Raw genomic sequence first — 14,487 nt, 5'->3', positions numbered from 1 at the left:
CAAACTGAAATAAAAAACAAAATGAAACCTTTAATATATACATTCCTTTGTAATGCTTTGATTTTTTTGAAAAAAAAGTTACTGATTTAAACATGGCTTATTCTGTTATTATGACAAAGCTTTTTTTGGTGGTTTTCTTTAATAATGCAGAGTTGGACTGAGGTCTGAATTGCATATTCAAAGACATATAGTGGTTGCATAAATAAATGACATCAGAATTGGAGCTGATTAAGAAGTAGTGATCAAAATTTGCTTTTAATTTTGCAAGTTGTTTTACTTAAGGCTAAAGTGCAAAAAAGAAAAAGTTTGCCAAGGAAAAACATTAAAATACATTGCTTTACGTGTCTTCTGAAGTCCAGAATTTTTGGTTGTTTTGTGGATTTTCTTATTACGACTCTTTTTTGGTTTTATACTGTTATTAAAGTGCAAGTACTTTTGTACAAATATGGCAGTTGCAGTAATACATTATAGAATGTGATGTAACAAGTGAAATATTCTAAATGTTATTTTATTGGAAATGTAGAACTAATTATTGTTCTCCAATCAACAGTAGATTCCTGTTATTGTAAAAATAAAGCGTTTGAAATAATTCTTTAGCACTGAATGAAACTACCTAGTTGATAGTGTTGACCAGTGAGTTAAAAATCAGTATTGGTGTACAGCAACAGTGGTTATGTAATCAGTTATTGTTGATGAACTAGTGGGCGAGTGGCGCTTATTTGGTGGTATTAGATCATTTGTCCTAGGATTACCGGTAGGGAATGGGAAGAGGGCATGATGCCAGTTCTTTTCAACAGTAGATTTAGTTCATTTAAATGAAATGTGACTATAATGTTGCATTCAGTCAGTGGTTTGGGCAGTTGGGTTATCCAAGACTTGTTTTATAAATATCATCTGCCCGTTTTGGAGCAAGGGTCTGAAGCCCAGACATTGTGTCTTGGAGACACTCTCATCCCCTAAGTCAGTGCAGTCTTCCCTGCAAGTATTTTATTTTCTGTAGTAAACAAAGTTCTCACCTAGTGGGAAAAGGGAGAATAAGCAGGAGCCCTGTGGGCCAGTAGTTGTCTAAGATACTGAAGTGGGCTCTAATGAAAGTAGAGCATCTTTGTCAGAAAAGGCTTCCTATGTGTAGGAAGGTGGAGAAACTGAAGACAGATTCCTCTCACTCTTGCTGGTTAAAAGTAAGAGCTCACATGAGTGACTCATTGGGTGTTTCTGTACCTGTGAGCAGTGCTGCTTTCTCTAGTCCCACGTTGGTTTTGCAGTTCTGACTGTGAGGTGGAATTCTTGCTGGATTGACTCTGACAAATGATACAAGTAGAGGTGGATATGCAAGCTCAAGGATTTAGCAGCATCAGGCTTCAACTGGTTTTGTATGCCTCCATCAGTGGAAGCACAAACATTTAGGGAATTTATTGTCAGTTTGAGGTGCTTAAAAAGTAAGACATCTTCAGAACACTGGGTTCAGGAATCTCAAATGGCTGTAAGGAGTAAAAGTCTCTTGATGGATTTACTTAGGATTATATTTGCATCATAGTCTATGGCATGGATCTGAAGTGGGCCAAATTCCAATATTTGAAGATGTTAATAGGAAGACATATTAGAACGTATGTACCAGACTAATAGCATTGTCCTCTTCATGACACTGAAGTCAAAGATGATTAAGAAGAAACAAAGTGACATGTCCTGCAGCTAGTATATTGCAGAAGATAACTCCAGTTTTGCTTCTTCTGAAGTAAATGATTAAACATCCTGAAGGAGTGGAACATCAGTTGAACTAGATTAATGGTTCTTCTTTGGAAGCTTAATTCCTGTTTGTTGCAACATTATTTTTTTTTTTTTTTTAATTAAGGTGGAATTTTTTATTGGGCTCTCTTGATATTGGTAAGAAAATGTATCTGGAACAGAGAAGCTTGCTTAACATAGTAAGTTAACAAGTATGGCATATGAAGCAGCATAAATGCCTGTAATGCAAGCAGAACTGCTGTTGGCAGTGGTTTTTTTTTGTCTGGCTTTTTTTGGGTTGATTGGGAGGGGAAGGTGTGTGTGTGTGGGGTTGTTTGTTTTAATGAGAGTAGTAGTGCATATTGAGAGTTGTGCTTCAGTCAACAATCTTTGACAAATCAATGCTGTGTACATGGAATACATCAATGTCTATCATGATTAAGAACACAGCCCTGAGAAATTCATTGCTTCAAAGAAAGAAGCATTATTCTACGATGCATTGGATTGACTGGTGGCCTGCAAGAACATAAATCAGAATTCATTATCTGAATTTGTTACTCTCACATGAAAACATTTAGTGCTTTTCTTAGTGTTAGACTGAACAGGCAAACTCTGAGCTGTCATAACCTCTCAAAAGATGAACCAGGAATTCTTCTTGCTTTGCATCTTATACTTCTTGAATTACTCCTGGGAAATTGCTACATGTTTTATAGTGGAGGAAGGAGACAAAAGTGACTGGGTCATATCAAACAACATAGCACGTAGCCTGATTACATGAGCTTTCTGTGCAACTGAACTTTCACTGCATTTAATAGGAGTTTTGCGTAAGAAGAGGTCTGCCCTTAAAGTGAAGGGTGTGCGAGTTGTGTAGCAGAGTTTGTAAGGTGATTCCACACCCTCTCATTGCAAGCCATGAATCAATCTTGCACAGTGTCTAGAATACTTGGCATTTGTGCCCCTTTCCCTCTCCCCAGCCCATCCTCCCCAAAAAGAAAGGAAGTAAATTATTACAAACAACATCCTATTTAAAAACATTACCTGGTTACATGTCTATGTTCTTGTTTGTCTGAAGCAGATACCCATTTTTGCCTTCCCTTTTTGATGAAATTTGTCTGTTAAAAACAAACAAACAAACAAAAAAAAACCACCAGAAACCACACAAAAATTAGCTTAGTGCAGCATTATTATTAACATAGAAAACATCTGGTGCGGTGCTGTGCTGTATTACACTTGTGATCTTTATCTCGCTTCTAAGTATTTTTGTGTATTGTTGTTATGGCAATGCATGAAGATTGCAACCATATGAATTTATTTTGGTGAACTGCTGATTTGAGAAAAATGTAAAGTGTTTGTTTTATAAGTAGATTTTTTTCCTACACAGAACTTACTTAATGGAAATTGCTGTAGGACCAAGGTAGGGTCTTCCCATACTCTATTCATGTAGAGAATAGCAGAGAAATAACATTAAATCAAAGACATACAGTGCACAGTCATGCATTAAAATAACAAACTTTTGTTAATGTGAAATTGTTTAGTTTATGTGAAGTTCCAGCCTATCCCTCTACAAAGATAGGTAACCATTTTCTAAGGATTTCAGAAGTTTCACAGTATTCTTGTCTTCCATCACATAAGCAGTCACCAACTTGGCTTTTCTTTCTCTCTTTTCTCAGTGAATTACCTCATTGCTGCTCAATAAAATCACTGAACTGCTCAGCTGTATCATCCCTAGTTGGTCTAGCAAAGGAAGATTCAGTGTTCCAGACCCTGTAACTGAATTGACTTCTCAATGAAATCCTTTTTTGCTAAGACTGATTCTTTTGGATGTTACATAGAAATGTCTGAACCTTCGTAAACCTTTTTTTTTTTACTCTTAAAATGCATAATTGCACTAGCTGTTTGTATTTATTTTCATAACATACTTACTTATGAACAAATATCCTTCTGCAAAACATGCATCAATTGTTGAACAGTACATACACACAGAGAACTTAATATTAAAATTACTGTATGATTTTTTTTTTAATTAAGGGCCTTTGAGTGTGGTCAATCATTCTCATCCAAAGTTATGGGTATTGGGAACCAGGCAGCTTCTCAAAGCCCAGTTGCTTTACTGAGAAGAAGGTGCATTATCTGCACTGTAAATTTGAGGCATCCAGAAGAAACTGAAATAATTCAATTCTAAGGCAGAAGTGCAGTAATCAAAGAGAAATCAAATGCTGTAATCATTCTTTGGATTTGTAGGTGGGGTTATACTTCTCTGTCTAGCTGGAATATTAGCAGCTCTTCATAGTTTGCCATGGAAAAATTCTATCCAATGATGAACTAGATCAATGAGAATTCCTTGAGAAAAATTAACAATTGTATATGATGTAGGGTTTTATTTATTTTTTTCAACCTGCACATTAGCGTGCACACTACTGCTATTTGTCTAACTGAATGTGACAATAGATCAATACTGCAAAATATTGTACCTACTTCTTTGTTAGCTACCACTATAGCCACCCCTGAAATCCATGTTTCTTGCACAAATTTTCACTTAATTTTATTTTCAGAGAAAAATGTTGGTAGTTGACTAAAAATGAAAGAAGGCGTGTTTTTGATATACAGATTCAAATATAGAAGGTTTGATAGAGGGCAGCCTGTGTCATTGTTCTATTGAAGCAGTCTTAGTCATCAAAGAGCCAAAAGTTAATTAAGCAGAAAACAGCTGAAAGCATCATTTAAAGAAATCACATCTGTTAGGGAAAAAAAAAACCAACAACCTGAGGCATATGCTTGAATTTCATTTAAACTGTAATCCATCCAGTGTTTTACATCTGTTAGAAAATATGGGACTTTTCACACCTCTTTAAAGCACAATTAGACTGTTGTTATTTTAATACATAATGTGTTCCAAATATGTAATACCTTTTTCTGAAATGACTCATGGGTGATTGATTTCATAATTCTTTATCATATAGCCTTCCAAGTCCTTTGAATTAGTTTGTATATTCGATGAAATTTAAAGAAAAAGGTGTGGAAATGTTATAAATCGATGCCAGAAACTTCAGTGTAGATGTCAATTTATACTACTAAGCCAACAAATTTTGAGAGGGAGGAGAGTTTTCTGAAGCACTAAAATGAAACATTGCACATAAGAAAATCTAGTTCAACGACTTTAGTAACAAGAGTTTAATTTATGTTTAGCCTTGTTGTTCTTGGATGTTGCTTATTAAAATGGTTGTCTCCCAAAAAGAGCATTGTTAACATGGCATAATCCCAACAATCTGACCTTACTGCCCAGAGTTTGAAGCACAGCGGTAAGAGCAGTGTCTATGAACTGTAGAGGACAACCAGGAACAGTTCAGGTAATGATTCGGGGAATTGTATCTTCCCTTTTTTGTGTATGAAGAGGAGCCTGGTGCTCCACTGTGTATCTATAGTGACTACTTGTGTATTTTAAGTTCTAACTAAACATTGACTTTTCTGATTTTAAAGTTCTCTGTGACTTTTGCCCATCTGATGTTGGGATTTCAACTCCACCTTTATGTGCTTTCTGTTTAACTCAAATCCTTTAACATCAGCTTTCTTTTGTAAATAGAAATATATGAAAATATATGTGTATACATTATCTGAAAGATATCTTAATTAGATTGTCATATGCCATATGCCACACGCATCAGTCAGTACATGGAATGATTGGTGCGCATTTAATAGCAGATAGTGTTTTCCTTGTTAGAACCTAACCAGCTTATAAACAACTGAAAATTGGGCTTTATGGATGCATTGTGAATATAGAAGTTGTCTATTTTATATTAGCAAACATTACACAGATTAACGCTAAAGAATGCCCTGGCTGTAAACCAAGAGAATTCATTTACCGTATAACTGAGCTATGCTCTTCCAGTGTGATCTTGGGCAAAAAATCCTCTGAGAGCCTCAGCTGTCTTCCTGCAAAATGGGAATGATTTTATAGTAGTAGAAAATGTAGTTGTTATTTTGAGTTGCTGAAATACTACAACAATACGGTGGGTATAAGTATGCAGGTTACGCTCTCTTTCAATGTGATATATGTATCCATTTCACATTTTCTGGGTTTAGCAGAACACTTTTATCTTAGCAATATTTTCTCATCGCTAAGTGAATAGGCGATGAACAAAATCAGAGGAGGAGCATACAGTCAAAAAAATTAACTTTCTCTTTCATATGCCCTACGTCAAATGAAGCTATTGGACAACAGCATCTCTTGATGACAACTTTTTTATAAATTAATCAGAAAAATAAAGATTGAAAAATATGCAGCACTCTTTGAAGTGGAAATGATTCTGAATATTTTTCAAAGAACCTCTGACAACAGGGTGATAATATATATAAAAATCCTCTCAAATGCCTTTTCCTATTCTTATACAAGTAACTGTGTGTTGTCTTCCTGATTTTTGCGTTGTTCCATTCTTTAGTGATTCTACAAGTCAAGCACCTTTATTGCTACAGAATTTAATAGTGTGTTCATCCAGTCATTCTGTCTTGTTGCAGAGGATCTTGATGATCTAAGAATGGAAGGAGTAACAAGTGTGATGTCTTCCGGGAGCAAATTCAATCAAACTCGAAGTGCTCATATGGCTGAACCTCAAGCAAAGGTCACATTGAATATCTGTGCAAGATGTGCCAGGTAAAAAGGAAAACAAAACCAGATCATGCTAACCAATACATTGTGTTCCACAGGTTTTCAGCTGTGTGTTGTGCTTATGGGCCAGGTGATGACCTCTCCAATGCTAAAGAAAAAATAATTACTTAGCTACTGGCTACCCTATGACCTCTGACATTTGGGTTGTACAACTTGTGTTTGTGCTTGATATGTCACATCAACAATGAATCAAAGAGCATGGTTAGTCTTAGGCCTTTACTTCACAGCTTGAAACTATTTTAAGCCTTTCTGTCTCTGAATTTCATTAGTTATTTGAGCTTCTGTGGTTTTTGGGGGGATGAATCGGGGAATTTAAATGTTCAAATCCAATTTGAAAAGCACCTGTATAAATGGAGATCTAGTTGCACAGGTGCAGTTCAGGATTTCAAATAGTTGCCTCTTAGCACTTTATAATCTCATCCTGCTTCACCTCTGTGAAATAATTTAATCGGCTTGAACCCCTTTTGGTTTTGACAGCTGGAAATAATTCTTGCATTTACAGTATGAGGGCCAAATAAACAGGTTGATGTTCCTGTAGCCAAATCAACTTGAGAACGCAACACTAACAGAAGCCCCTTAAATTTCGTAGATGCATTCTTCTATGTAGACAAAAGCACGTTTGGAGAAGGGATTTAAGCCTGTTTAAATGACAAAACTAGCCTTCTCACCCTTCTGTTAATGGTTCAGATTAGCAAGAACAATACAGAGGCATGCCAATTTTATCTGCCTGCCTTTGCCGGTGGCTGCTCTATTGTGTAGATTGAGAGGGGATTAGCCGCTTGTAAATAAAAAGCAACCTGTGGTGAAATTAAGTCAAAAGTTTGGCCATATGCCACCCTACGTTTCTACTTTTTCCCATTTTCCTTGTAAATTACTGCTTTAAAAAGCCACTTACGGAGGAAGAGGGGCTTCAAAACATTTTCTGCTGCTCTAGGAGCAAAGCAACAGGCATAGTGAATCACCCATGCAATAGCATCTCTTTAGCGGAGTTGTGGAACCTGGGGGAACTTCAGCTCACGGTACTGCCCGAGCAGCAATGGCTGGATGGCCTTGTAATTCTAGGGAGTTTTGCTGTCAGCAGCATGGCCTTATGGTTTAAGAGAGGAGCAAACATGCTAATCATGAGATTCTTCCCAATTCACTAAAAACAAATTGCTTATGTTGTAAAATGTTTCCGAACAACTAGTTACATTAAAGTGTGGCACCTTTTTTCAACTGGGTTTTGTTGTCCATGGATTAACAAGTAGAAAGGTAAGAAAAATACTAAGATATCTACATGGTCTTTTTGAATTTACATAAAATCTTGTACGGATTACCATGAAGGTTAATTAAATTTTAAATTCCCTAAAGTAGCTGCTAACAGCAGGTGCCAAGATGCTATATATTCTCTCAATCCTGCACACCAGGGAACAAACGACTCAGATCTTGAGCCAAACCTAGCAACCTTGGCTATTGTTATTGTCCTTTAACTGGCTGTGCTGCATGATTCTGCAGTCTAAAATATGAGTTGTGAGAGAAAGATCTCATAAAATCCCCTTTTGTCATTTCACTTACAGAGAATGCAAAGCAGTGCTTTATTTAGCCTATACACCTTCGTTTCATTCCCTACCCTGTTTAATGAAGTTGGTGAGGAACTGGATGATACCAGCTTGACTGGTTCTTTTCACTTCTGTTGCACTTCAGCAATTTCGTTAAACTTTGAAGGAATTAAAAAAATATACCTTCTCATCAGTAGCAAGGGAAGTCAAAAGAGAGAAATGGTTATTGCTTTTGTATTCAGTAGTGAGGAAACTAGCATTTATTCTTCAAGATTATGAAGTCTGTCTGTTCTTTTGGAACGTTCCTACCTCACTGAGTCTGAAGACACCTTGCCTCTCTTACTTCAAGACAGTTATTAGTGCGGTTGGCTCTCTCTTTCAGTACTTCCACAGCAGTTTTGTCTGGTGTGTTCTTGCAGCAGCTGAACTAGTGGGTATGGAGAGTTGCATGAAGCAATTTGTCTGAAGGACACAAAGACAAGGGTTTTTTTCCTGTTTGGTTCCAAGAGCAATTCAGTTTTGTGTTATGCAGTTATATAGGCATTCAAAAGACTGTACTACAGCCTGAGTATTTGGGTTGTCTCATTGAAAGTTTCTCAGTGTTGGCATTTCTCTCCATTGTTATGACAAAGCCTAGTATTTATTGTAAGATACATAACTTACTAGTCTATTCATTTGTTTTAGAAATGTTGTTTTTATTTTTCTGTATTCTCTTCTCTAAGTAGTCTTGTGTACTCCACAGATTTTATATATACATAAATACTATGGGATTTTATTGTAAGCACACTTGAATACAGTTGAAAAAGAAGTTAGTGGAAGTTGTTGTTTTGCATACTTAAAATTAAGCAGGTGTCTTTCCTCCTCATTTTATCAATTTTTTGGTTGTGTAAAGTGATTTGAAATGAATGCACCTCTTAATGGCAGGAGGCGTTCTGTAGATAATAAGACTTGTCAAATCAGATTACCAAATCAGGTTTGCTGAAGGTATTTTGGCTGTCTGTAGGAAGAATACATCTTTTTACTTGCAATTTGATTGGCGGAGTTCCAAATGTTAGGAAATGTGCTTCTTGGCTCAGACAAAAAGTTTCATTTTACTCTTGCATTTTCATAATTGAGTTCTTTCACTTTGCTGTATTTTTAAAAAAAATACTCTGCTCTCATTACCCTTCAGTCAATTTACATTCTATGATACCTCCTCGAGAAGCTTCCTCACTTCCTTGGGCATATTTGGGCTCTTCTGAGAGGGATTTATTTAAACAATTGAAGGAGTTCCTTGGTACCAGCTTTAACTTAATTTGGCTTAATTATTTGGGTCTCACTTGGAAAGGACAAAGTCTTATAAAAGTTCCACCCAACTTCTTAATTAAAATAATGTGTATTTTCAGACCCTCCTGCTACTGGGATTGCCTTTTTTTTCCCCTAGAATATTACAGCTCTCTCATTATTTGACAATTAGAGAGAACAGGTTAATGGCCACATGTAAGTTACCTTTGCCTGAGTGGAGTGCTGACTGAATTCTGTGTGCCCGCTTGAAGCACCTGCAGAAGGTACAGTACAGCAAGGTGTCTTATCTCTTCTATGGCTTCTATAGCTTCCTACAAATGGGCCCAACATGGGAGCACGGTGACTTGTGAGAAGAATGGACTGAACCAGTTGTTTCTCACATGCTGAGATATTAATATTTGTCATCAGACTTCATTAACCTCCCATTTCACTTCTTCCTATTGTACTACTCAAATAGATGAGAAAATCAGGACCCAAAATTTGGACTGTAGTGCTAAGAGGATAACACTATCAGCTTCTGGTTCCCTTTATCTCTGTCAGTACAGACTTATCCTGTTGCTAGTACCTGGCATTTAGTTCAAGCTGGTATTAAATGTCCTGTGTAGCTGGTTTTCTCTGACTGCCACTAGACTGTTACTCTACACAGTAATAGTTCTTCCCTTTGAACTCCCATATTCTATTTCTGATGCAGTGTCTAACACAGTGTCAGAGATCTTAAAAAAGAATGCCAGATGCGAGTGACTATAGTTAGAGATAAAAATCTACTTTGTTACAAGGCAAATTAAATGCAGTTCGTATTGTGTGGGAAACTTGCAATGCTCTTGAGGTGCTGCACTTGGCAAAGCGTTCTCCCTTGCCTGAAGTCTTCTTAGACAAAAGGGCTTTTTCATGAATCATAAGAAATGAGACTAAGAATGGACATAATTTGAACTAGAGTAAAACCCCCAAACTTTTAAGTTTTTTATTGTTTTGGGGTTGGTTTTTTTTTTGTTTGTTTTGTTTTGTTTTGTTTTGTTTTTTTAGAAACTGGTACCTAAGCTTCAGTGCTGATAATTTCACCAATCATCTTCAAATAACAGCTAAATAGAGTTATCACAGCCCTGGAGCAGTTTTAACAAAAGATAAAGTTCTCTACCCAGACATCTAGGAGGTGAAAATGGGGGATTCTTTCAAGCTATCAAACTAAGTTCACTTCTACAGCGTATGATTTAAAAAAAAAAAATCTACCCAGAACCAACCAAACAAAAAACACTCTCCAAAAAAACCAAAAATAAAGAGAGAGAAAGAGAAATAAAAGGAGGGGTTAATTCTCCTGGAGAATAAATTGGTTTGTAGACTGGAATATAGCTGTAAGAAACAGAGAGCTTACTGTTTTCTGTGTAGATGTTTCACACACGATGAGCGAAATGCAGATGGATAACAGCTTTAAGAGGTTTTTCAAATGGGAAAGTAGCTGCAGAACAATGTTATTGCCAAAGCTGCTCTTGGAATACAGTGCAAGTTAAGCAGCATATTAAGTCATCTAAATAAAGGGGTGACATCATTCACAAGGTGGAACAAAACAGGGTTTATAGATACAGAAAAAAAGCTACCAAAAACCTGTACTTGGAAGGTTTGCTTTTGCTATTCAGTCCAGAAAATTAACAAAGACACTTTTAGTACAACTGATCTGGATTTAGATAATTTGACAAAAATTATTATAAGAAGAATTCCTTCTTCATCTAAAGGCACAATTAGTCTGACTTAGAGAATAAAGTGACTCATTCTATAACATGATTTTATGAATCCTTTCTCATATACAGGCAAAACAAATTAATTGCAGGTTTGGCCAATGAATCACAAGACACCCTCACACGTAAGCAAAAGTTATATGGGTTAAATAAAGATCTACATCGACAATTTGTAAAAGCCAAACAACGCTTCCGTATTTTCTCGTGTACTGTGACTTGCACATTGAGCTTTTTGCAAAATTTTAATCAGGCATAAGGTATAAGATAATATTAATGTACTACTGAATTAATTTCAGCAGTTTTTCTTTTTTCTTTTTTCTTTTTTTTTTTTATAAGGACCACCCATTAGCCTTGTATGCCCACTGCCATGCTCAAAAGTTAAATCTTGTTCTTGTGGAGTCTTGCCAATGCATTCCTGGAAGTAAGAAGCTTTTTGTTTTTAATAGCGCAAGGGCTGCATTCATTCTTCTTAACATCAATAGAATACAAAAAAGGGGTTGCATGTGATTAAAAAAGAAATGGGATTATAGAAAACATACTGTGCCACAAGCTTGAAGGCTTCTGAACAAGAATGTTGGGAGGGAGTGGTAGTCGCATACAAATGTAGGCTTGAAATGCCGTATTTTAGTTAATATTTTAAGATTAGCTAGAGCACAAGCACAATGTCCTAAGGCCTTTTAGCATTAGATGAACCAAATATATAGGTGTAGACAAACCAAGTTTGTACATTAAAAATGATTGTACATTAAGGAAGTAATTGTGGCTTTTCTAACTGTCACCGTTGGAATGTGGAGTACAGTTCAAGTGTAGTAACCCGTGTTCTTGAGCTGCTAATGTAGAATAAGTGAGATGCTCTGTGCATGCAGCCATTTACAGATGCTCTCTAAAAACTTATTTTGGAAAAAAAACCTCTATAATTCTCATGTCAGTTTGCCTTGCCTGTGAAATCTTCGTTGTTGCCCTGCTCATCATCTGTATCTCTGAATCCTTTAAGATGTCTTGTCTTCTAAACAATCTTCAAGTTAGCTTGTTTGTTTACCAAGGCCAGTTAACTTTTGTTTAACCGTCTGGATTTTTGCAATATTTGGTTTTCTACAGTGTGGTTTCCACCACTTTCATATATACTTGGAACATAGTCATATAAACTACATGGTACTATGTGAAATTTAAGAATCACATGTAGGTTGTCTTAAACACACCACTGACTTTCAAGCCTGGTTAGCATGAGTTTATGAAAGGCAGGTCATGCTTGACCAACCCAATCTTCTTCTATCACAAGGTGACCCACTTAGTGGGGGAGGGAAAGGCTGTGGGTGTTGTATATGTAGACCTCAGTAAAGTGTGTGACACTGTGTCCCACAGCATTCTCCTGGAGAAGCTGGCAGCCCATGGCCTGAATGGGTGTGCTCTTTGCTGGGTAAAGAACTGGCTGGATGGCCAGGCCCAACGATTTGTGGTGAATGGAGTTAAATCCAGTTAGCAGCCAGTCACGGTCATGAGTGGTGTTCCCCAGGGTTCAGTACTGGGGCCAGTTCTGTTTAATCTCTTTATTAATGGTCCGGATGAAGGGATTGAGTGCACCCTCATTAAGTTTGCAGATGACACCAAGTTGGGTGGGACTGTTGATCTGCTGGAGGGTAGGAAGGCTCTTCAGGGGGATCTGGACCGGCCGGATCATTGGGCTGAGACCAGTTGTATGCAGTTAACAAGACAAATGCCAGATCCTGCACTTGGGTCACAGCAACCCCAGGCAGCACTACGGGCTCGGGGAAGAGTGTCTGGAAAGCTGCCTGGCAGAGAGGGATCTTGGGGGTGTTGATGGACAGCGGCCGAACATGAGCCAGCAGTGTGCCCAGGTAGCCAAAAAGGCCAACAGCGTCGTGGCTTGTATCAGGAATAGTGTGGCCAGCAGGACTAGGCAAGTGATTGTGCCACTGTACCCAGCACTGGTGAGGCCCCACTCAAATCCTGTGTTCAGTTTTGGGCCCCTCACTACAGGAAAGACACTGAGGTGCTGTAGAGTTCAGAGAAGGGCAACGGAGCTGGTGAGGGGTCTGGAGCACAAGTCTGATGAGGAGCAGCTGAGGGAACTGGGGCTGTTTAGTTTGGAGAAAAAGAGGCTGAGGGGAGACCAACCTGTAAGGAGGTTGTAGCATGGAGGGCGTTGGTCTCTTCTCCCAAGTAGCAAGTGATTGGAGGAGAGGAAATGACCTCAAATCGTGGCAGGGGAGGTTTAGATTGGATATTAGGAAAAAATTCTTCATGGAAAGGGTTTTCAGGCATTGGAACAGCTGCCCAGGGAAGTGGTTGATTAACCTTCCCTGGAGATGTTTTAAGGATGTACAGATGAGGTTCTTAGGGACATGGTTTAGTGCCAGTCTTAGATTATGGTTGGACTCAATGATCTTGACAGCCTCTTCCAACCAAAATAGTTCTATGACTTAAGTCAGATCTTCGTGACATAGAATCATGAGAACCATGAACATGTCAGAAGGGGAGACAAGAGAATTGGAGGAACCAGCTATAATTTGTCATAAAGTGCAGAATAATGGTGGAAAGAATAGAACTATTGTTTTAATAGGCCATGACACATCTCTCTAGAAAAGAACAAGAATTAATTGTTTGGTGATGGAATTCTCTGATGTTCATCTAGCTTTGACCATTTTAGGTTCTTACAGAGCAAGAGTTTGTATGCCAATGATTTATCTGATTATCACAAAGCTATAACAATACTAATGAGACTTGAGGTAATTAAGAAGCGTTTGGTAGAAAATTTAATAATGACCTGTTCAGAGAATAGTGTCTTAAGCTTGACTAATGCATCTCACTTAACTATCAGAAGCAGAAAACCTGATGACTGTAAACAGAGAAAAAAAACTACTGTTAAACAAGCTGTGTTACTCTATGTCCTCTCCATTGACAATATGTTACTCTATGTCCTCTCCATCAGACAACAAAAGAGTAAAATTAATGAATTTAATTACCCCTGTGAGGAGGATGATAAATACTGATGAAAGACTACATTTAAACAACAGTTAAAGATGATGGGCTCCTGGAAGATCTTCTCAAGTGAAGGAAGGAAGCCTAGGGACCTTACTCAGCTTCAGCTGTGCCCTAGATCCCTTTCTTATTGTTTATGGCGAGTCTGTTCTCGTTGTCATTTTCTACACAGAAACCATGGGGATAGCTGACTTGTCTTTTGAAATGGGGTAGGTTCTCCTACCTTGTGTAGGTATGTAATCGCAGACTAACTCCACTGCTGGGGATGGGAAGGTATCGGGGAATGGGTGCTGCACCATGCAACATTGAGATAGAGTCTGATCAGGTAGAGTGAAGAAGAGGAGCAAACTCTGACATCCCGTGCAGCTGCCATAGATCCTAGAAGAAGGGAGGATGCAGAGTTTGCTGCTGGTGTGTTTTTTAACAGGTGGTCTAAGTTTATGTTCTGTCAAAGTAGACCAAGCCATCGCTGTAGGTGCTGCTTCTCTGTTTTCAGCAGACTGCTGTTCAAGTCTGAGTGTGAAGTCTTCTTTCCCAGGCTGAGCCA

General features: G+C 37.8%; 1 protein-coding gene across 1 annotated transcript in view; it reads left to right on the top strand.

Moving 5' to 3' along the window:
- LOC308037369 (uncharacterized protein C8orf34 homolog) overlaps positions 1 to 14,487 on the top strand; it is a gene marked incomplete at its 5' end in the record, with an annotated part of 143,302 nt that overhangs the window by 93,324 nt on the left and 35,491 nt on the right. The window contains 1 exon segment of the mRNA XM_080339099.1: positions 6,238 to 6,373. Within this exon segment, the coding sequence (XP_080195225.1) occupies positions 6,238 to 6,373 (136 nt within the window).

The sequence above is a fragment of the Nesoenas mayeri genome (assembly GCF_963082525.1).
Source record: "Nesoenas mayeri genome assembly, chromosome: 2".
NCBI classification, from domain to species: domain Eukaryota; kingdom Metazoa; phylum Chordata; class Aves; order Columbiformes; family Columbidae; genus Nesoenas; species Nesoenas mayeri.
The sequence above is the reverse complement of the archived record's forward strand: the minus strand, read 5'-3'. Positions and strand labels throughout refer to the sequence as shown.